The sequence below is a fragment of the Schistocerca serialis genome, chromosome 6 (genome assembly GCF_023864345.2).
Source record: "Schistocerca serialis cubense isolate TAMUIC-IGC-003099 chromosome 6, iqSchSeri2.2, whole genome shotgun sequence".
NCBI lineage: Eukaryota > Metazoa > Arthropoda > Insecta > Orthoptera > Acrididae > Schistocerca > Schistocerca serialis.
In genome coordinates this window covers 122,301,291-122,324,060 of record NC_064643.1, presented here as the reverse complement: position 1 = coordinate 122,324,060, position 22,770 = coordinate 122,301,291, and the positions used below count along the sequence as shown (strand labels likewise).

General features: G+C 38.2%; 1 protein-coding gene across 4 annotated transcripts in view; it reads right to left on the bottom strand.

Moving 5' to 3' along the window:
- LOC126485161 (RB1-inducible coiled-coil protein 1) overlaps positions 1 to 22,770 on the bottom strand; it is a 318,562-nt gene that overhangs the window by 66,254 nt on the left and 229,538 nt on the right. For all 4 annotated transcript variants that reach the window (XM_050108835.1, XM_050108833.1, XM_050108836.1 and 1 more), the window contains exons 13-14: positions 4,389 to 4,694; positions 2,790 to 3,074 (exon numbers count right to left, since the gene is read on the bottom strand). In XM_050108835.1, the coding sequence (XP_049964792.1) occupies positions 2,790 to 3,074; positions 4,389 to 4,694 (591 nt within the window). The remainder of the gene's footprint in view (positions 1 to 2,789; positions 3,075 to 4,388; positions 4,695 to 22,770) is intronic.

Genomic DNA, 22,770 nt, shown 5'->3' with positions numbered 1-22,770 from the left:
AAATAAGGTGGATTTTTTCTGTAAGAATGTAAAATAAATGAGGTTTGCTATTCAGTATTTAAAAACTTTGGTTTTTCAATCATACTCTGGTGCCTTTTTAACATGTCAACACAATTTTTTCAGTCAAAAACATGCAGGCTTTTTCACAACCATATCAACTTACCCTACACACACCTTATGATCATATTTCGCTATATTGACGCAAATTGGGGGTATTTCACACGTGAAAACAGGGACTTCGGTTTATGCGAAATTTTCGTTATCCAAACCAGCCACCGTCCCAATCATTTCGGATAAACAGGAGTTTACTGTAAGTGAAATCTGTTTCCTCCAAGTGTAAAACTGATAGTCTACCTCGTGATTACTCTTCTACATTTCCATGGCTTCCTGTAAGTTGGGATACCCTTTTTAGGTATGCAGGTGTTTAAGGAGATAAGTCATAACTTGTTATTTTCAAAACTGTCAGGAGCTTCACTTGTCAGGTACCTTTATTTGAGGGATTTTACCTACCGTATTCCAGTAGTATGTATTTATAATCTTTGTTTGGTTTTGAAAAACTAAATAGGTACATCATCTCTAGGATTGTAACATCCTATTATTTAGTAAATTGAGGTGGGAGGGAGGGAGGGAGGGAGAGAGAGAGGGAGAGAGAGAGAGAGAGAGAGAGAGAGAGAGAGAGAGAGAGAGAGTGAGAGAGAGAGAGAAGGCTTTTTTGTCAAAAGCTTATTTGTTTAGCAGTCTTTCTGCCGTGCGTGTCTGTGACCCAACATTTCCACTATATGGTGAGAAGCAATAATATTGTCATTATATATAAACTGAAGTTGGTTAAAATCATCATGAATTAGTAACTCATACTGTAGATATAGCTAAGATGATTGTTAGGTGACTGCACATTTAACTGGAGTGATTTCCCAAGCAGCTGACTGACTTAAAACACATCGCTCAAGTTAGTTATAATTGAGCATTGGCTAAAGTTGTTGATCGTTAGATATGCAGCAGCAACAATGGTTAAGTCAATACCTACATATAACAGTTAGCATTCAGGTGGTAAGCATATGGCTATGAGTGTGTAAGCTCTCAAAATCTGATTTGCTTGCAATAAATGTTCAGACTTACAAAACAGTATGTCTTAAAATATTTAGTTTCGCTTTTCTGGCTATTACTAATATCAATAATTTATGCCATACAAAACCAATTTTTTTACAGACATTAATATTAGCTATATGGCATTTTGTACATCTGACTGCTCCTCAAAATTTAGTGAAATGCTGTTCCCAAAAAAACACTACACAGTTGCAAAGTGGTGCGTCAACTATACAGATAAGTTGTTGGTCAACTAATTTGGGGACCAGTGGCCACCAAACACCACTAAAAATTTATTATGGAATTTAGAGTCATTAATGAAAATAACACAATAACAGTCTTTGAATGATACCCATGTTGTGCAGATCGTTGAATTTTTCCTCTCATGTTCCAGTAGTCATTTTACACTGATTCAAGGGACTTTGCCTTTTAAATTAAATTTTGATTTATTTAACTAGAGAAAAATAATTTTCCATTTTGCATGTTTCCTATATGTGGTTAACTATATTGTATGCTCTTACTACATTACATAAGTGCTGAAAAGCAGGCACATCAAATATTTTGTGTTTAGTACGTTAAATTCAATTTTTCATTGTCGCCCTTGAGATGTACATTTACTGTGTGTTGACTCCTGACCGAGGAGATATATTTTGAACCAGTTGTGGAAGGTGGTCAGGTGCTTTTCGCTGCCGAAGTTGTTAGGAGACACAATGCCAAAAAGTTTGTTTATATTGTCAAATCAAGTCCTAGTTGGCTCACATTTATATGCGAGTATTAAGTGGCAGTAATGCAGCCTGCTCCTAACATGATACAATAGAGTGGTTGTTGGGCTGGAATGTCACAAAGCGTTTAGGATTATGAGTGGAAGAGTTCACTATTATGAAAATGACAACAGCCACTACGAACAGAGGCAATATCAAGTAACTGATATTCTTCATTATGGTCATCACATTTTCATCTTCACGATGCCATACCTTTCCAATGAAAACAAATACCGAGTTTCTGCATGAAGCAAATATTATTATGGGTTTGGAGGAGGAGGAGATTACTGTTTAACGTCCCGTCGACAACGAGGTCATTAGAGATGGAATACAAGCTCGGATTAGGGAAGGATGGGGAAGGAAATCGGCCGTGCCCTTTCTAAGGAACCATCCCGGCATTTGCCTGAAGCGATTTAGGGAAATCACGGAAAACCTAAATCAGGATGGCAGGACCCGGGATTGAACCGTCGTCCTCCCGAATGCGAGTCCAGTGTGCTAACGACTGCGCCACCTCGCTCGGTATTATTATGGGTTTGCTTAGGTTGGTAGTCAGTAGCATTTTTTTCCATTTTTTTAACCACTCCGTGACTTATTAAAAAAATTGAAAAGAGTAAAAGAAGAACCACATTCAAAACACACTCAAGCTACTTCGCAGTCTTGTTTTCCACGACGATATTCCCATCTGTGGGTAAGAAAGTCAGTTATAGTGCAATCTGACAATCTAACTCAAAGTCCAAATACCAACCTGCAAATGTTATGATAGCAAGTAACAGTTTCAAATACATTATGAGCTTGCATAATGGATGGAGAGGGTAGACAATGGTGATATAAAAATACATACAATTCACAGTATCTTTCATAGCAGATCATCATCTTGGACCACCAAAATTTAAGTGTTTACAGAACAACTTATTTTATTGGGGTAAAATTAATAGTTGTACAAACCTCTATTCTTTCAAGACTGCTGTCACTGGGGCTGCGTTCCATGGAAGTAGTTGTCATAAGCCTAAACCTGGAACGCAGACCCTCCAGCTCAGTCTTGTAATCATGTGTCAGTCTATCAGACAGTTCCTTGAGAGCACGCTGCTTCTCTAGCTCGAAGGCATCTAGCTTAGATTGCAATTCTTGTCGATGAGATATTTCAGTCTCCAATTTTGCCTGCATAGTGCTAAGCTGAGCTACAAGATCAGAATGTGCTGCTACTGCTTTTTCTTCCTTGGTGCTCAACTCCTACAAAATACAAACAAACAGACATTACAGTACATGCTTGTGCATATAATACAAAAGCCACCGCAAAAATTAGATATTACAGATCCTAAGTGAAATGATCTTCTGTAATATGGAGTAAGTAAAATATTTTCACTTAAGAGGAAATACCAAACTTTGCACAACATGTAAATATGTACCCACTGAACCGTGAAAGATAATTCTGAAGCTGTTATAGCCACACACCATCAAACAGAAACAAGTGTAAAGCACTTATTTAGACATCATATCACTGCACTGTAGGTACACAAAAATCAGATGTTAGTAAACGTCTTATGTTGCTTGATATTATTGTGAAATATACATTAACTGGTTATGCTAAGAAATTTGTCAGTGAAGCAGAAAGAACAGGCCAGCAATAAATTCTTTACGCTTCTCTTAGGAGTCAAGTAATTGTAAAATTCCACACAGCAACTTTTAAAGACACAAAATTTAGTGCTCTACACCAGGAAAATATAAATAAAAAATGGAAGGTCACGGCACAGAAGAAGACAAAGAATTGCCTATACTTACTGAAGTGCCTTCAAAATCACTAAAAATCTGAAAAATGTATTCCAATTTTGAAATAGCAGGAAGCAAATAAAATAACTGGATATGGGACACAGTAAAATGTCAAGATACAAGGCGTATACACACAAGACCAACAGGAAAGGTGTAGGCTCAGAATTATCTGTTTGTACTGAATCCTCACATTTTTAGAAATAAAATTACTTTTTGAATCTTCTCACAGATTCAAGAAGACAAAGAATATTAATTTCATACATACATTTGGTTACAAGCAAAATACGCAAGGTACTCTCCTATACTGCCTAGTATTGTGAGACAAGTTACCTATCTTTAGGTACATATGGAGGAAGAAAACATTTCTAAGCGTTTTTTTCTCAATATACATAAAAATTACTACTTATGATGAATTTAAAAGCAATGACTTCATTTTCATCAGGCTGTTACTTTGTACGAGTATATTAATAAACTCTACAAGCTAGTTTGTAACTGAATGGCGTTGTGCCTATCTGCGACTCAGCATCTCCACTATATGGTGAGTAGCAACTTTCCTTCCGTAATATTGTTACATTTTATACTACTGATAAAGATGATGCATCTACATCCGTTATGCACTTGAGAATGGGCACATGTCTGAAACTAGTGTGTAGGCTTATAAAAAAATTTGTTTAAACTACCAACCTGGTAGACAAGATGTAATTCTTTAAATAAATAAAAGCTACAATAACCTTACTTTTAACCTCAAAGTGCTCGTAAGGCAACAGGCATACTAACATCTCTAACCCTACGCAGTTCTTCATCCCTCGCATCTGCCGCTGCTGCTGCGTCACGCCTAAGAGCTTCCATCTCAAGTTCATGGTCTACTGTGAGCCTTTGAACAGCCCCATCCCTGTCGGCTGCAGCAGCTACAGCAAGCTCATTAGCAGTGTGCGACAACTGGGCAAGCTCCGCCAGAACTAGACCACGTAACGCTGCTAGCTCATTGCGCAATTCAGATGCATATGATCCAACAAATGTGCCAGCTTTCCGAAGGTGTAACTGCAGTCGTTCCACTTCTTCCCGTGTGTTTCCCAGATTCTCCTATAAAACAAACAAAATGCCTCTATAGATAATCTAAAATCATTTTAAAAAATGATGAGAAAAATGAACAATTTCATATATGAGAACAATTTTGTGTGTGTGTGTAAATCAATTCATCATGCTTTCAAAGTGCATATGGACTCACTGACAAATTACTTCTCAGTCTCGTACCATTCTTTATTGAGCACTGTTTATTGTATACCCAATAATATGTGGGTAAATAGATCTACAAAATAAGATAGCACAAATATAATAAATAACAACAGTTTTTCAACCAGTTTTCTATCTTACATCAGGAAAGGAAGTCAATGAAAGTACATTCATTGTGATACAAATACATTCACAACACGGAACTCCGGGCAAAAGGACTGGAAATTTAAATTCATCCTTTGAAGGAGGAAAAGAAAAGATGGAGCATGTGATCAAGTCAATCAGAGATAATCATACCTTCCTGGGGTGGGGGGGGGGGGGGGGGGGGGTAAGAGCAAATGTCTTATGGAATAAAATAAGTAGACATGGTAAACAGACTGTGTTCAGATTTTAATTTTCGTTGAGTACTGTGTGGAAATACTAATTTCAAGAAGCACGATGACATAAATGGAATAGGGGGATCAAATGTGGCCAGAAACACAGCATGTCCAAATTGCTTACTATCAGTTATCCTTGGCTGCACTCACATATCAGTAGCCTTATTATGGTGAATGATAGTGCTTAAGTAAGCTATTGTGTGTGCAGCACATCAGCTGCCTTCACATGTCTGCCTGTTCGGGTAAGCATAGCTCATGATGTGCACCCTAACCCTCTTCCCCAAACTGCCCCAATGCATGACACAGCAACATGAGTAGCATGCCACTGCCAAGTGATGTGTGGAGGGGCAATGGGCAATGGCAGGAGCATGCAGCTATGCTCCGTTCTAATGAAGTAGCTAGACATTATGCAACAACTGCATTATGCATCAAATTTAATAACTTTTAACACAATTTACAGTCACTTCCATAAAAGCAGGAGAAGTTCACCCTCTTATTAGGGTTCAATTTCTTTTTTTAAGTAGCCTATGTTCTTCCTCACAGTTCAAGCTATTTCCATAGCTGATTTCATCGTATTTTATTCAGCACTTTAGTGGGAAAATGTAACACATAGAGGACTTACTTTCGCATTTATAATTATGGTTTCAACTACACCATAAAAAGACAATCTCACTAATACAGGAGTGCATAACTTCTCTCAACATCTGTAACCTAACCCTTAAGCATACAAATAAATGTTCCGTGACCAGGTTGTCATCTGCTTTTTATTTTTATCTATCTCTTGTTTCTTTCAAGTTCTCTCCCTGCTCTAAAAAAGGACTACTACTTTCCTAGGTGAGAACTATGAAGACAGGATGCTCATATTCATAGGACTTGTACATTCGTATGTTCTGCGGAAATGATTAGCATTTGAACCAATATGTGAAGCCTGTGGGTTCAAGGTCAACATTGATATTGTGGCACAACATCATCTACCGGTAAAATGGACCCGAGGCTCTCATTCTACACCTACACCTAAATAGATACTCTGCAAGCCACCATACGGTGTGTGACGGAGGGAATCCTATACCACTACTTGTAATTTCCTTTCCTGTTCCATTTGCAAACAGAGCATGGGAAAAACAACTGCTTGTATGCCTCTGTATGAGCCCTAATTTTTCATATCTTATCTTTGCGCTCCTTACGCACAATGTATACTGGCGGCAGTAGAATCATTCAGCAGTCAACTTCAAATGCAGGTTCTCTAAATTTTCTCAAAAGTGTATCTCAAAAAGAACGTCGCCTTCCCTCCAGGGATTCCCATCTGAGCTCCTGAAGCATCTCCATAATGCTTGCATGTTGTTAGAACCTACCGGTAACAAATCTAGCAGCCCACCTCTGAACTGATGTCTTCGTTCATTCCAACCCAGTATGGATCCCAAACACTCAAGCAGTACTCAAGAATAGGTCACACCAGCATCGTCTATGCAGTCTCCTTTACAAGTGGACCACTCTTTCCTGAAGATCTCCCAATAAACCATTTGCCTTCCCTACCACATTTTTCACATGCTCATTCCACCTCATATCACTTTGCCATGTTACAGCCAGATATTTAAATGACTTGGTTATGTCAGGCGGGACACGTAATACTGTATCCGAACATTTCAGGTTTGATCTTGCTACTCATTCGCATTAACTTACATTTTTCCATGTTTAGGGCTAGCTGCCATGCAGCACGCCAACTGGAAATTTTGTCTAAGTCATCTCTTACCTTCCTACAGTTGCTCAACTTCGACACCTTACCATACACCACAGCATCATCAACTAACAACTGCAGACTGCTGCCCACCCTTTCAGGCAAATCATTTATGTATACAGAGAACAATAGCAAACCTATCGTACTTCCCTAGGTCACTCCTGACGATACCCTTGTCTCTGATGAACACTCGCTGTCGAGAACAACACACTGGGTTCTATTATAAACTGAAGGTAATGGATCAGTGTGACTTGAGCAAATGTGCAGGACGCCTCTCAAGCATATGTGCGAACCGTACTGTCAAATCAGTGAGTTTGAAAAAGGGCATGTTATTGTCATGAGAGAATGTGATGCATCAAACGAGAAATTGCTGCTCTGTAGGACAAAGTGTTTTGGCAGTGCAACAGGTGTGCACCTAATGTTTCACAGAAGGCCACAGAACACGACGAGATGGGTCAGGTATCCCCACCCAGACCATCACTCCGAGAAGATCTGACATCTTATCCGAATGGCACTGTAGGACAGATCTGCGTCCTCCTCAGCTTTGGCACAACAGTGGAACAGTCGAACACATTGTACAGTATCAGATGTGACAGTTAATCACCATTATTATGGCACGGGTTACGTGCAAGTCGTCCACTTCTCCGCCTACCACTGACAAACATGGAGAAACACATTTAGACGGCAGTGGTGATGGTATGACGTCACAGAGGGCAGACTGACACCAGATAGTATTTTCAGTTCAGTTTCTGTTTGTTTGAAAATGATGGCTGCTTTTTCGTTCACCGCAGATATGTCCTGGGCACTGCGACCAGTGTGATCTAAGTGCTGTACATCCTATGACCTGTAGTCATACCCTTTCCGCACAACACCCCCGAAGCCATTTTTCAGCAAGACAATGCAAGACCACATGATGTTGCATGAATATGTGCCTTCTTGGTGTCATAGGATGTCAGCGTTTTGCTCTGGCCCGCCAGATCACCAGACTTGTTACCAATCAAAAATGCATGGAATATGGTGGAACGACAGCGCATCACTGTAATCCAATGCCAATCACCACAGATGAACTATGGAAGCAGGTGAATGCAGCATGCACGACTATATCACAGGATCCCATTCGCACCTTATACGTGTCGATTCCACCATCACGTGTGGGAGAAGTTATCTGCCTACGGCAGATTCTGTGCCTACTAGGCAACAGGACACATGCTGAAGTGAGGTGACTGAAATGCTAATTATTTCTGCAAAACATACTAATGTATATGTTCTGTGAATATGAATGTCCTGTCCCTAGTCCTTCCAGGTGTTCTGTTTTTTTTTACTGAACATGAGCATTATAGCAGTAACTGCACTGAAGTGCCCAAGAAACTGGTATAGGCATGCATATTCAAATACAGAGATATATAAACAGGCAGAAAATGGCACTGCAGTCAGCTGCCTATATATGACAACAAGTGTCTGGTGCAGTTGTTAGTCAGTTACTGGTGCTACAATGGCAGGTTATCAAGTTTTAACTGAGTTTCAACATGATGCTATGGTTGGCGCAGTGCACAAGCAATGAGACATAGCATCTCCGAGGCAGTGATGAAGTGGGGATTTTCCTGTATGACTACTTGATGAGTCACTGCGACTGGAAAAAGATCCTGCAAGAACAGGACCAACAACGTTTCAAGAGAATCATTCAATGAGACAGAATTGCAAGCCTTCTGCAAACTGCTGCAGATTTAAATCCTGGGCCATCAACTAGTGGCAGCATTTTTGAACCATTCAATGAAACAACATCGATATGGGCTTGCGGAGTCGAAGAGCCACTTGTGTACCCTTGATGACTACATGACACGAAGCTCTATGCCTTGCCTGGGGCCGTCAACACTGACATTGGACTGCTGACGACTGGAAACATGTTGCATGGTCGGACAAGTCTCTTTTCATATTGTATTGAGCGGCTGGACGAGTACAGGTGGAGACAACCTCGTGAATGTATGGACCCTGCATGTCAGCAGAGGACTGTTCAAGCTGGTGGAGGCTCTAATGATGTGGGGTGTGTACGGTTGGAGTGATATGGAACCCATGATACGTCTAGATATGACTGACAGGTGACACATACGTAAGTATCCTGTCTTATAACCTGCAACCATTAATGCCCATTGTGCATTCCGATGGACTTGGGCAATTCCGGCAGGACAATGCGACACATCATACATACAGAATTGCTAGAGTGTGGCTCCAGGAACACCCTTCAGAGTTTAAACACTTCCGCTGGCCACCAAACTCCCCAGACATTAACATTATTGATCATATCTGGGACACCTTGCGATGTGCTGTTCAGAAGAAATCTGTACTCTTGCAGGGTTATGGACAGGCCTGCAGGATTCATGGTGCCAGTTTCCTCCAGAACTACCTCAGATATTAGTTGAGTCCATGGCGCCTCGTATTGCGGCACTTCTGCGGGAACCCTACACAATATTGGACAGGTGTACAAGTTTTTTAGCTCTTCAGTATATTTCGTCTCCATTTTCGAGGAGTAACTCAAGAATAACTATCCTTTTGTGTGAGCAGAGAGGAAGCAGTTACAGGTTGTCTTGCCAGGTGCCTGTACTAAACCCATTTCTGAATCACACTACTGCTTATCATAAGAAATGCCATGTAGGACAGAACGCAATTTCTTCGTTTTTCATAAATCATGTTGCAGATGTTCAGTAATTTTGCTTTTGTGGGTATGAAAGATCAATGTGCTAACGTTAAGTTCCAGCCAAATATCACTACAGGCAATGAGACATGGTGTCATGTGTATGATCTTTAAATCAGGCCACCATGAACCCGGGGGGGGAAAAAAAAGTTAATCAGCATAAACAGAAAGCACTACAGATCTCTCCGACTTCTTTATGTTCCCTAGACTGAAGAGGAACCTAAGACAAACATTTTCATAATAGAGGATACAATAAATTAAAATATGTCAATACATGAATGAAAACAAGCACTCTGACCAAACCGAGGTGGCCAACAGTAGGTCAACTGAATCAATGCGATGCGTAACAGAGGTACCTAGTAAAACCTGACACTAATACCACTCTACCCACAGGGAAGGAATTCTAGTTACATTTACAACACCCCCACCTTCATATTTAAATGCTTATTTACTTCAGTATTATCTCACATGTGGTTACTTTAACTAATTCAATGTCTCCATAGTAGCAAACTGTTTTCAATAAGTAGCAATAAATGAAACAGTAACAATGTTGATATAAGAAAGCAGCAGCAGACTTTCAATGTGAAAGTGGTCTGAAACATTTGCACTTGAATTAAAGGGAAGGCTAACCAAGGTAATGGAAAGAACACACACTAGTAAGGTTGTAACACCACCCGAGTGTGAAGTGTATACATGAATGTACACCCACTAGTACAAACTAACAAGAAATATAGGTATACAACAATCTATCAGCTTCCTAATCATCCTTCCAACAACAGCGAGGAAAACAAAATAAACAAGACAGAAGAACGAAAATACAACACTGCTGACATTCCTAATTTAAACTAGAGGTATGTGATGCTGTAAATATGATTCCCAATTACCAAATCGTGAATACGCCCGAACTAAAAATTTATCACTATAATGTGCCATCCCTGCGTAATAAGATCGATGAAATTAACGTACTGTTAACACATGAACTTAATGATATCTCAGTGTTATGCATTTCTGAGTACTGGCTTAACCCAGAATTAATCCAGAATACGAAAATAAACAAATTTGTTTTGGCTGCTTACTACTGCAGGATAAACAGCAAGCAGGGTGGGGTAGCAGTTTACACAAAGGATAATGTAGATTTTTTTTTACACTACCTAATTTAACTAGGACAATGTTGAAAAGGATTATGAAACTGCAGCTATAAAATTACTCAATTCAACCTGTTTATTGCTACAGTTTACCGACCACCATCCGGGAATTTTGAACTTTTCTTAAACAAAATTGAGTCATTGCTAAATGAAGTAAATAAAATGGATTGTGAATTGATAATCTGTGGTGACTTCAATATTGATTTCCTCACGAAAAGTGGAAATAGGGAGACCATTTTGAGCCTTGTAACGTCCTACAATTTATAGGCTGAAGTAAAAGCAGCTACCAAAGTAACAGAAACTTGCCAAACAGCTCTTTATCAGTTTCTAGTCAAGAAGAGTTTACGCAACACCTCACTAAAAATTTTCAATCCAGGTTTTAGTGACCATATTGCTCAAATATCAGCATAAAAGTACAAGGCAGTATTATTAACAACATGTCTTTCAGAACAGCATACCGAAGTTATAATCAGCATAATGTAAACTACTTCAACAACTCATTACAGAAAGAAATATGGCCAGGAGTGTACAAAAAGAACGATATACATGAAAAATTCAACACTTTCATTGATACATTAGCCCATTTCTTTGAACTTGCATTTACACTGAAAACATTAACCATACGGGGAAACTCTAGAACAAACAGCTGGATCACAAAGGGAATAAGGATTTCATGCCAGAAGAAAAGACTACTCCAAATATGTAACTCAAAAAGTTCCTCATCTGAAGTACGCGCATACTATAAAAAATACTCCAAAATATTAAGAAAAGTATTAAAAGCAGCAAAAATAATGCATAATGATGAAATCATTTATAACTCAGCTAATAAATCAAAGGCTATGTGGAGTGTTATAAAAAAAGAATGTGGAGAATACAGACAATCTTGCAAAAATATAACACTATCACATGAAAATAAAAAAGTAACAAACCTATTGGAAGTAGCCAACACATTTAACAACTTTTTCATAGGTATTGCTGATAATATGTTACTTTAAGAGCAGCCAGGCAAATAAATATGAAATAAGTGCATGTAGAGGATCAATGTACATCAGCTCTGTTTCACAAGATGAAACAGAGCTAAGCAATAAAAGGACTAAAAAATTCCAAATAGGCAGGTATTGATGGTATACCTGCAACAATGTTGAAGAAGAGCGCATCAAACCTAACTGAAGTACTCACACACTTATGTGACTGCTCACTTCAGGCAGGCACTGTCTCCAATGTGTTGAAAACATCAAAAGTTATTCCTGTATATAAAAAAGGGGGATAAAGACAATGTAAACAACTACAGACCCATCACAATTTCCTCCTGCATCTCTAAAGTACTGGAAAAAGTTATGTATGACAAACTTATGAAATTTATAAATAAAAACAGCATCCTATGTAAGGAACAACATGGATTCAGAAATAAGAGGTCAACGACAACTGCTGTCTATGAGTGCATCAATTCCATCCTAAACCTGATCGACAAAAAACAGGAAACATTAGGGGTAGGATTATTTATTGACTTGTCAAAAGCTTTTGACATGGTGGACCATAAAATTCTGCTATCAAAGCTTGAAAGATATGGTATTCGAGGTCTGTCCAACAAGTGGATCAGTTCCTTCCTGACTAATCGTAAGCAGGCAGTGTGCATCAATCACACAAATATTGAACTAAAAACTGTATCTAATAACTTATCTGACTATAAACAAATTAAATGTGGTGTACCCCAAGGATCAGTAATGGGACCCCTTCTGTTTCTTCTGTACATAAATGATCTAAGCTTAAATGTTGATGCACACAAAACAATCATATTTGCAGATGACACCACATTTGTACTAAAAGGAGACAACGACGAACAGTTACAGCAGACAGTAAACACGGCACTAAACAACTTAGCAGTTGGGCACAGAGTAATCAGCTTGTAATAAACAGTAAGAAAGCACTTGCTCTAAAATTCCGCAATGTTCCTAACAAGGACATGTTTATCCCATCAGTCGCTATCGATGACGAACCAGTCGGTAACAATACTGAAACCAAATTCTTAGTACTTTGGCTGCTGAGTAACATCAGATGGAATAAGCATATTGAATATCTCGATGCAGAACTGAGCAAAACATGTTGCCTTCTTTGTTCATTAAAATCACGCTGTAGTGAGAAACAGTATTGGACGCATATCATGTGTACTTTCATTTTCGTCTTAGATATGGGGTCACCTTCTGGGGAAACTCTAAAACAGCTAATAGCACTTTTGAACTACAAAAAAGAATCTTGTTTTGGGTGCAAGCCTAGAGACTCTTGTAAACCCCTGCTTAAGAAATCTGGTATTCCTCCATTACCATGTGTATACATTATGGAAACCCTTTTGTTCTTTAAATTAAATATAATAGGTAAGGACTGGAGACTGCAAAAAAACTGTGATATAGATTATCACTCTATCAGATAAAACAAAAACTTACACATGAGTCAAATCAGCACAGTACTGTGCCAAAAAGGTACTTTTCACATGGGAGTTAAGCTTTATAACAAACTTCATGAAAACATAAAAGCTATTACAGAGGTCAATACATTTGGAAAATTTCTAAAGTCATCACTGCTGTTACTCCATTGAAGAATATTTAAATTTATGAAATGTGTTATATAAATACTTACATGTAAAGTGTATTATTGTAAACTTAAATATATATGCCTTGAAATGACTTTCAGCCTGTATATTTATAACCTGATTTGCCTGATGTCTCATGCATAAGCTGCTATGTAGACAACAGGACCAATAAAAAATACAATACAATGTACATAGAATATACATTTTCTTTCCAGGGCATCCCAAACAATCACATGATGTTTCAATTGTAGGTCAGTTTGATGTAAAACCTGTCCACAAACACTACACTTCCCCACACAGCATGTTGTTGATGACATCCACATGACCCATGTAGTCTTAGGCAGCAAGCTTTCTGAGAAACTAAAAGTCTACACAATGGTACTTGTGCCACCACATAACAAAGCAAGTGTATGTCAAACCACCTGTCTCTTTCATATTATTGTACTTAAGCATGAAGCCAGCACAATCGAAAAAGCTGCTCTATCGGTTACAGATGTGTGCAAAGAGGGTATCCGCCTCCATAGCTGAGTGGTCAGTGGTCAGTGAATGCCATGAGGGAGGGCGGCGGGCGGGGGGGGGGGGGGGGGGGGGGGGGGGGGGGGGGGGGGGGGGGGCAGGTTTACTTCCTGGATGGTTCGGAGTTTTCTCCACTCGAGGGTTGGATGTTGTGTTGTCTTCATCATCATTTCCTCCTCATTGGCATGCAAGTTGTCAAAGTGGTGTCAACTAAAAAGACCTGCACCAGGTGGTCGTGCTTCCTGCAGGTGGGGCTCTCGGCCTAGCAATGCGCATCATCATTATACCACACTGTGATCACAACTTAAGACTACCTAAACTTGCTACTGGCTGTACACACACACACTACAATTGCGGCAGCATGTCCCCTACGAACTGATGTCTTGCTCATTTCACAGATACCAATGAGTCAGCCCCCATCAAACTCTCTCATGCTCTGTTAATGTGTGTTCTGTAATTTAAGCACCAAATGCTAACAACAACAATGTTGTTTTTGACAAACACTAATGGTATTTCCTTCCACATTTAATATAAGAAATGTTTCTGCTGAGGCGACATGTGTACAATTTCTCCCCAATCTTAATCGCTTATTACTAATCCAACGTTCTACACAGCATCCGAGTTTGGATTCTGCTGAATAATTCATTATGGTTGCTGCAGTCTTTCGCAATTTTTTATGTATTTGACATGTCATTCTGTTTTAGGTTTCACATTTCATTAGCAATTTTGTTGTCTAGTCATCGTGGTAAAATAAAATCCTGATATGTAAACAGTGTTTATAAAAACATTTAACTTTGTTATAAAATGTACTTGCCCTCTGAGTCACAGGCAATATATGTAAATTACTCTAACAGGTTTTTGCTTACTTCAAGGATTAATGCTTAAATTCAGGATTAATTTTTCTGTGTATAATTATCTATGTGTTAAATTTTGATGAAAATGGGATATACAATAACAAATTTTTGTTTCAGGTTGTGGAGATCAATTTCTCACATAAGTTATAGACTGCTGTAATTTCTCTTCCCTTAAAATAAGTGATAAAGAGAAGCACAAAAATTTTTTGTTGTTTCAAATACTGTTTGGTTTTGAACATCGTGGAAGTTTTGTTTTTGTATCGTGTTTGTTGAGTGCTCCCACATAAGAAATTGGCACATTTATCACTGCTTCTGCAATAACTTAATCTAGAAACGGAATCATTTTGTTCTCGCACAAATATCCTTTCCACATTTCCTTTTTGTATTAGACGATTTTTTTTTTTTTTAATGGCAAATGTAAGTTTTAGGTTGGTAAAGAGTTTTATTTGAATACTTTACAATATAGTTGCACACTACTGCATGTCCATGCCCATCTTATATATATCTACACTGTACTTTGTGTTCCACAATATGCCAGCTATTTTAACATTTCGAAGGAATAATTTGTAATGCACAATGCACGTGTACCCTAGGCTCATTTCATATTATGACTCACCACAAAATGAAAGAAAAGGTCATGTTCACTAAACACTCAATTTTAAAGATATTATGGTTGGTGTGATTTTCGTTGTTATTATTTTTATTGGCCAGGTGAATGAGTACTGCACAAAGACATTCTGCTTAAGAGAAGATTAGTTGCATATTCTTATCAATTACTACGGTGTTCATAGGTGCACGTAGTGACATAATAATTCCGGACATCACTGATAAGTAGAGGGCTTGTAATAGGGCATGGAGTTCGTAGCTAACTGTAAGTAGTGATATCAATATAATAGAGGGAAACATTCCACGTGGGAAAAGTTATATATAAAAACAAAGATGAGGTGACTTACCGAACCAAAGCGCTGGCAGGTCTCGACCTGCCAGCGCTTTCGTTCGGTAAGTCACCTCATCTTTGTTTTTATATATAACTGTAAGTAGTGTTTGACAGAAGAGAAAGACACAGCAAGGTACAATTAACACTAATAACCTGCAGTTAGTTTCTTGGAAACTATTTTTGTGTGACTCTCTATCTGTGTTAAGTCTGAACATTCACTCTGTTTTGCTTTTGATAAGATTTATGCAGTTGCAAGGAGACAGTTGGAAGTGATGTACTGACTAATAGCAGATCTCTAAATCTGTGCTACTAGCACAGCATTTATAATTGGTGTTGGAGTAGGGTCTCAGGGGTCAAAGTGATGCTAGTATTCCTTATCATCATCATCTTGGAATTGTATCAGAGCTGAGAACTGATTTAGGACTGCTGATAAACATTTTCTGGCTATCAGTAGCACTATGCATTCCATATTTTCTCTCACATACAGCAGGAGAGCATGGATTCTGTCTGCACATGCAAAAAGGTCTTCAAACAATGCCACAGCTTTATCATAGAGGACGAGGTGAAGGAGCGTTTCTTGGTGAAGTCTGCTAGGATTTGAACCACTGTAGAACTGCATCTCCGCCATCTGGAAACAATGTTCATTAGCTGCAGTTCTGAGACAACCCTGCAAGGTAATTCCAATGGCTCAGTGGAAAACAGTTTTGAGGAGTATTCGAGCTAATGTGCAGAGTTCCGTTTTGGTGGGCTGTTTCTGTTAAGTATTTCAGACTGCTGGTACCTGTTCAAAGTTCATACTGTGTAAAGGAGAGCTGATAGAATAACTAGCACAGAGATAATGTAGGTTTTATTTAAATCAAGTTTCAGGCAAAATGGTGGAAAGCCAGGCAAGTACAGAGAAAAAGAGTTGGGAAAATGGACAGGAATGAGAGAAGGAAGAGAGAAAGAAAATAAAGCTAGAAAAGAGGACCAGCAAAAGGAGTGAATAGAGAAGAAGATATAAGAGAGAAAAGAGAAGACGAAGGTGGAAGAGGAGAGAGCTATAAAGGTAGAACAGGGAAAATGGAAACTGAGAGAAAAGGAGAAAGATAGGAATGCAATAGAAAAGGGCAGACCAGGATGAAAGAGTAAGTATGTGGTTTCAAATGAAATTCCTTAGACCCACTAAACAAAAGAAAATGAAAGAAGAGATCAAAAACAAGCACTTAAGACGAGATCTGCAAGAGGAAGTAATCAAGGAGGAAACACTGAGTACAGTGCAAGTGAAGTGGTTCAGTCACATGAAATGGATGCAGCCTAACCAAATTTCCCATCGGCATTAGAAAGGCATGTGCAATGAAGAAGATCAGCTGTATATCCAAGAAAGAGGTGCCTGGACCAAATAACAGAAGACCTCGACAGGAAAAGGGGGGCATGGGATGCTGTGATGAAGGAAATCTACCAAAAAAGAAACAGAAGAGGCAAATCATTTGGAAACATTCTACTCAGCTTACTGGAAGGATTCTCTGATCATAATGACAACAATGACGGATGAGGAATGAGGGCGTACAAAGGAATTTAGGCCACCTTCTGTAGATACTCACAAGCATTTAAAAGAAAAGTCATGACAAGAACAAACAATGACACCACGCGATCACAAAGCAGATATAGCTGCTCATACTACGTAAGTAGAGTACTCTACAAAACCCCGTGAGGAAAGCCTAGCATCCAAAGCTCTAGCCAGACAACAAATGAATAAAAGTTTTGTCTCTTGTCTCATTCTCTTGGAATCAAATTGGTGGAACACGACAGATTCACCCAAATCAGAAGATGAATCAGATATTTGGGGGTGAACCAGAGTATCCGGTTGCCCAGTATGAAACATTTGTTTTGAGTGAAAGCCAGAGAAAAAGATACAGAAAATGTATGGACAGGCTATAAAATTTTCCAAGAATGGAGAGAATGGAGAAACACAAACTAAACTTTGTGAAACATTGCAATTCGAGAGGTGCTGACAGGGGTCAATGGTGTGACCAGTTACCCTGCCCCAGTACCAACTACTTGCTCAGTCTGTGTGTAATTCAAGGCACGGTGCACAGCTGAATGCTGCTGCAAACCACTAACAAAAATGGAAAAAAATCAAATTCCTGTTGGTGCTTTATCAAAGGAAGATGCCACAAGATGATGACTCTAGACTTCCACTGAGCAAGATGACAGGCCCTTCCCAATAACCCTAAGCAATCTATCAAAGTTCTTAAATTGTGCAACAAACATGGGATAGTGATAGGAGGTGGAGCTAAACTATGGATAGCTAAGACCAAGTCAGAGCAGCACGTATTCATACACACTTCCCACTGATTGTAAGGTAAAATAGACATACATTTTCACTGAAAATTATTTTGAATTTTGCCTAAATTAGGAGAGTTTTCAATGAATTCCACATAATAATTTCAATTCATCTGTAGCAATATTTTAGTGCAGAGGAGGATTCAAATATGCAAGTTCTCTTGAATTGTTTCTTTTCTTTTGCTATAGAGATTGTAGTTAATTGCAGTGTCCGGCAATTTTAAATTATCTTCTTGGTCTTAACTGATCTTTAATTATGTCATCATGTTTACAACTGTTAGTCTTTCAGAATTTAGATGTGCAGTACGAATTTGCTTTGTTTATTATTCAGTTTTGCAACCCTTGTAGGACACTTTGATCTTAGATTCCGTATTCCTTCAGAAGAGCAGAGCTCTATTTATTTGCTCAGCTTCATTGGTTCATTAGTAATAGTTTTCATACTCAAACCTTAGCACAGAAGTGACCTATGTGAGATGACATTTGTTTTCTTTTACTTTATAGATTAGGGTTCTTAAACTTTTACTGAATTTTCAATTGATTTGACAGAACTTGGCAATAGTGTTGGACAAGAAACACATTCCTGATGTTCTGGCAAATATTAATTATTTTATCAGTTTTTAGAGCTGTGGCAATCACATATCAGAATGTAATAGAATATGTAGACTATGAAATACAGATTCAATCGACATGTAAAAAGTTCTATCGTAGTAAGATCCCAGAATGTCAGCTTAGTTTAAATTACCGAACAGAATTCCCTTTTTCCCACCCTCTTCAATCCTGTTTCAGTTAGGCTAATGTTAGATTACCGTAGCAAAATAAATTTTATTTTTCATTACATTTAAGAGTTCTGAATAACATAGAAAAGCAGTACTTTAATTTATGAGCACTCTCCATCTCAGAATTTTATGTTTTTCTATCTGTATCTGTAATATCTGCATACACAGCAAGTCATTTTATCTGTGGTTGTGACATTCAGCAGTCCCCTGACCACGCCCTAAGAAGACAAAAACTGGTTTCTACACAACAAAACATTTTACAGAATGTCAGGAAATTATTTCCTACTTGACCAGTTGTATATAAGAGGTGTATAAACACCAACCAACTAGTGGTTGCTCTTGAAAACCACATAAATTTTCCATTATTCTTATGAGAAATAATTTGATCTGTCTCCAAATAGTAGTAGTCTGTGCAATGTATCACTTCTGAGCCTGCTAAGATAAGGGTTCAGAAGACTAAATAACCAATACAGTATTTTATTGCTTTTGAGTGTGACCTGATCCACAGCTGAACCATAGGGTGCCCAATTAGCTATTATGAATGCAAGACCTGGCATCTGAGGGAATTTGACTTTTCCAGCATGGCAACTGATGGGTTGCTTCTTCTTTTCTGAATCCACATAATATGAGCTGCACAGGAGATTCACAAAGCAAGTTAAAAAGCTGTGGTCCAACTGCTAATATCACTTATGGGTTAAAGAATTTGTTCCCCCAAGAAGTGACAGGAAAATCCACAAACATGGTCAATGATGTAACCGAACAGTAATGGATCTTTCCGCCTATTTATGTACTATATGTTAAATTTATTTACACTCAGAACGAACTACCACTTCCTGCAGCAATCAACAATCCTCTGCAGGTCTTTCTGCATTTCACCACTGTCTTGTGGCAATGTAATCTTTCTATAAACAACAGTAGAGCTTAACAGCCTCTTAGCGCTTTTGAACTCCTCGTCATCTGATGTAGCTTCAATTTATTACTTTATTTAGTCTCTGTCCCCAAATATAGCACTTACTTTCTTTTCACAAGACCGAACGATATAGTGCTCCATACATAGCAACACAGTGTTACAGCACCACAACACAGTGTGAAATAAAAAAAATTATTGATGTGAATTAACTGACTGCAAATTGTTTTCTATAGAGCAGACAGGTTTTGGAAATTTACATTGCCATCTTCAGCACTAGAGTAATTTCTTTACTGAAATACAGGTTCTTAAACCATTTGGAGCATGACCAGCGACCTACTATACATTTATAATTAAATTCCAAAATATTAATGGACTCCAACTAAGTAAAAATCTTACTGATCACCAAATTTCACCCACAGCCAAAATTAATAAAGCCTAAAATTTTGCTAAATACAGAAATTTTCTAGATGAATATTTACACTAAGATATGCATTAAAAAGCTAAGAGGTTAAGCACACTCCAGCTTTGACACTCAATATTCGTACATCAAACTCCAGTTGATAATGATCCTACTTCACACCATTACACAGAAATTAGTTTAATCTTATCAATTAGGGTATGACATTTGTTATTTAGGGCAATACAGTACAGGATACCAAATAAAATTTATGCATTGAAGAACACATTTAATGTACATAGAAATCTTTCATTACTGCAAGAACATGGTCTTTAATAAATGTTACAACACAGCTCTCTGCAACAGAAAACAGTCCAAGGGAACATGCTGATTGCAGTAACAACAATTTCAACATTATCAACAAGATTCTCTGCACAACACTGTAGTGAGGGACTACCATGCAGGTACAACTCAAAACTTTTCATTTTCAAGCACCTGTAAACATTCACATTTTTAGGAAGACACACTTAAATTATTAGGGTGGGATATAATGGCTACACTTAGCAACACAATGTCAAAACAGGGTTTACAGCAGTACAAAAATAATAAGTTGACCTTCAACAAATCCATTAACTATGGTAACTTTCATGAACTCACTGTTGTTTCTAGATTTCATTCTTAATTATTACTTTCACATGTCATTGGATATTGCTGCTGAAAAATATGCTGACACACTAAATGACTTGTTTTCTACTGCGAGATCCGACTTGGTTTGGTTTCCACTTTTGGTTGGATACTCCAGTTCAGATATAATTATGACATGAACATGTCTCAATATTCATACTATACTTTCCTACACTTTGCAAAGGAAGACGTGCAAGCCATATTACATAAGCATAGTCATATAGAAGTTCATAATATTTTTCAGGTTTAGTAATTCAAGGCATTTTAAAAAGAATAACAGGGTTTTAACTGTATAGGGTACCTTTCACACATGACTGCAGTGAATCAACATTAATATTATAGAATACATATACAGTGAAACCTCTTTATAACATTCCTCCATGTAATTTTTTCCTCTATATTACGTCTGTTTTCTTCGGTCCCGACTAAAAGCCCATTTAAACAATGTTAAATTTTCCTCTTTACTGTGTTTCCTCTATATTACAATTTCCTCCATGTAACGCTCATATTTTTGTAACCCTGGTCAATTATTTACCTCTTTATAACGTTTAAGTGACTGGATGTAGACGCATCATTTTCTGTTCTGTGGATCACAGTTAGCACTGGCTCGGAAAGCCCGCGCTCAGCGTGTTTCATATGTCAGCAGCAGAACCCAGCCACGTGACATGTGACACACAATCTGCTTGTGATCTTTTTGGCGCCATTTCAGTCAATGCTTTGTATTCATAGTGTATTGTGTGAGCTGAGCAGCAGAAAGTTAGTGTGTCTAGTAAGAGTGTGTCTTCAATATAACTTTATTTAAGGTTTCATCAGTGGACATGAGTGAAAAGCGGAAGAAGATTTCTCTGGAAGAGAAGGTTTCTGTTATTAAAAAAATGGAGGCATCTCCTGGTGAGTCGTGTGAAGCTAGCGAAGCAATTTGAACTGGCCCCCTCAACACACAACACTATTACGAGAAACAGATCGTCGATAATGGAAGGGTTTGACAATTGTGGAAATTTGAAACGTATGCGTTTGAAACCATCGACTTGATTTGCAAGACTTTCAGGAATTAATAGGCAGTGATTCTGTCACTTTTGAGGACTTTGTGGCTGTGGATGACAATGTGGCAACCATAGGAGTACAAAGTATTGAGGACTGGCTCATATTCTATAATTGGGTCAACTGAAGAACGGGATACCACCTGTCAGCTTTGGACAATGATGTCATATCTTACGAATCTGTTATAACTTTTTACAGTACAAACTGATCCATTTACTTTCAGCCATCCACCTACCAGGCCCCATGTTTTAATTACAAAAAAACTAATCATTTGATACACTGATCATTTGCAACAAGTATCATATTACAGTGTTATGAAAATTTAAAATGTCATCTATGGCACCATTTGTCAAAGCTGATTAGTGGTATCCCGATCTTCAGTAATGCCCTATAATTATTATTTGGAAGTTCTTTCTAGTGTTTTTCCTCTATACAGTGTTCAGAATATGTGGTCCCTTGAAAAACGTTATATAGAGGTTTCACTGTACCAGTTCTGTTGGGTGTATTCTGCTGCTTTATCTACTGTTTGAAAGTGCTGGTAGCAGATATGGAGACTGATTAACAGAATTTCCTGTTTTGCAGTTCTCAAAGAGTGAATTTACAATTAACATTCAATGTGTTCCATATTATGTTTGAACGAAACTTCTTGCGTGATGATAAAACCCACGGGCGGCATCACCAGTTTGAAAGTAATAACTTTGTACAGGTAAAAATATAGATTGGAATCTTTAGCATGTCGTTAGGAATTCCACATTGTAAACTATATTCTCCTTCAGTTGACCCAACACTTTTTTCTGCACATGAAAATCCTTAAAAAAAGAAAATTATCATCATATTCTTTAGACAAATGCGTTAATTCTTCAGAAAATAAATAATGACTGGTTAAGGGAGGTTGGAAGGAGAGCGCTGCAGGTACCTTAGACTTTATCCTGAAAAGGGCGTGTCTAGCAGGC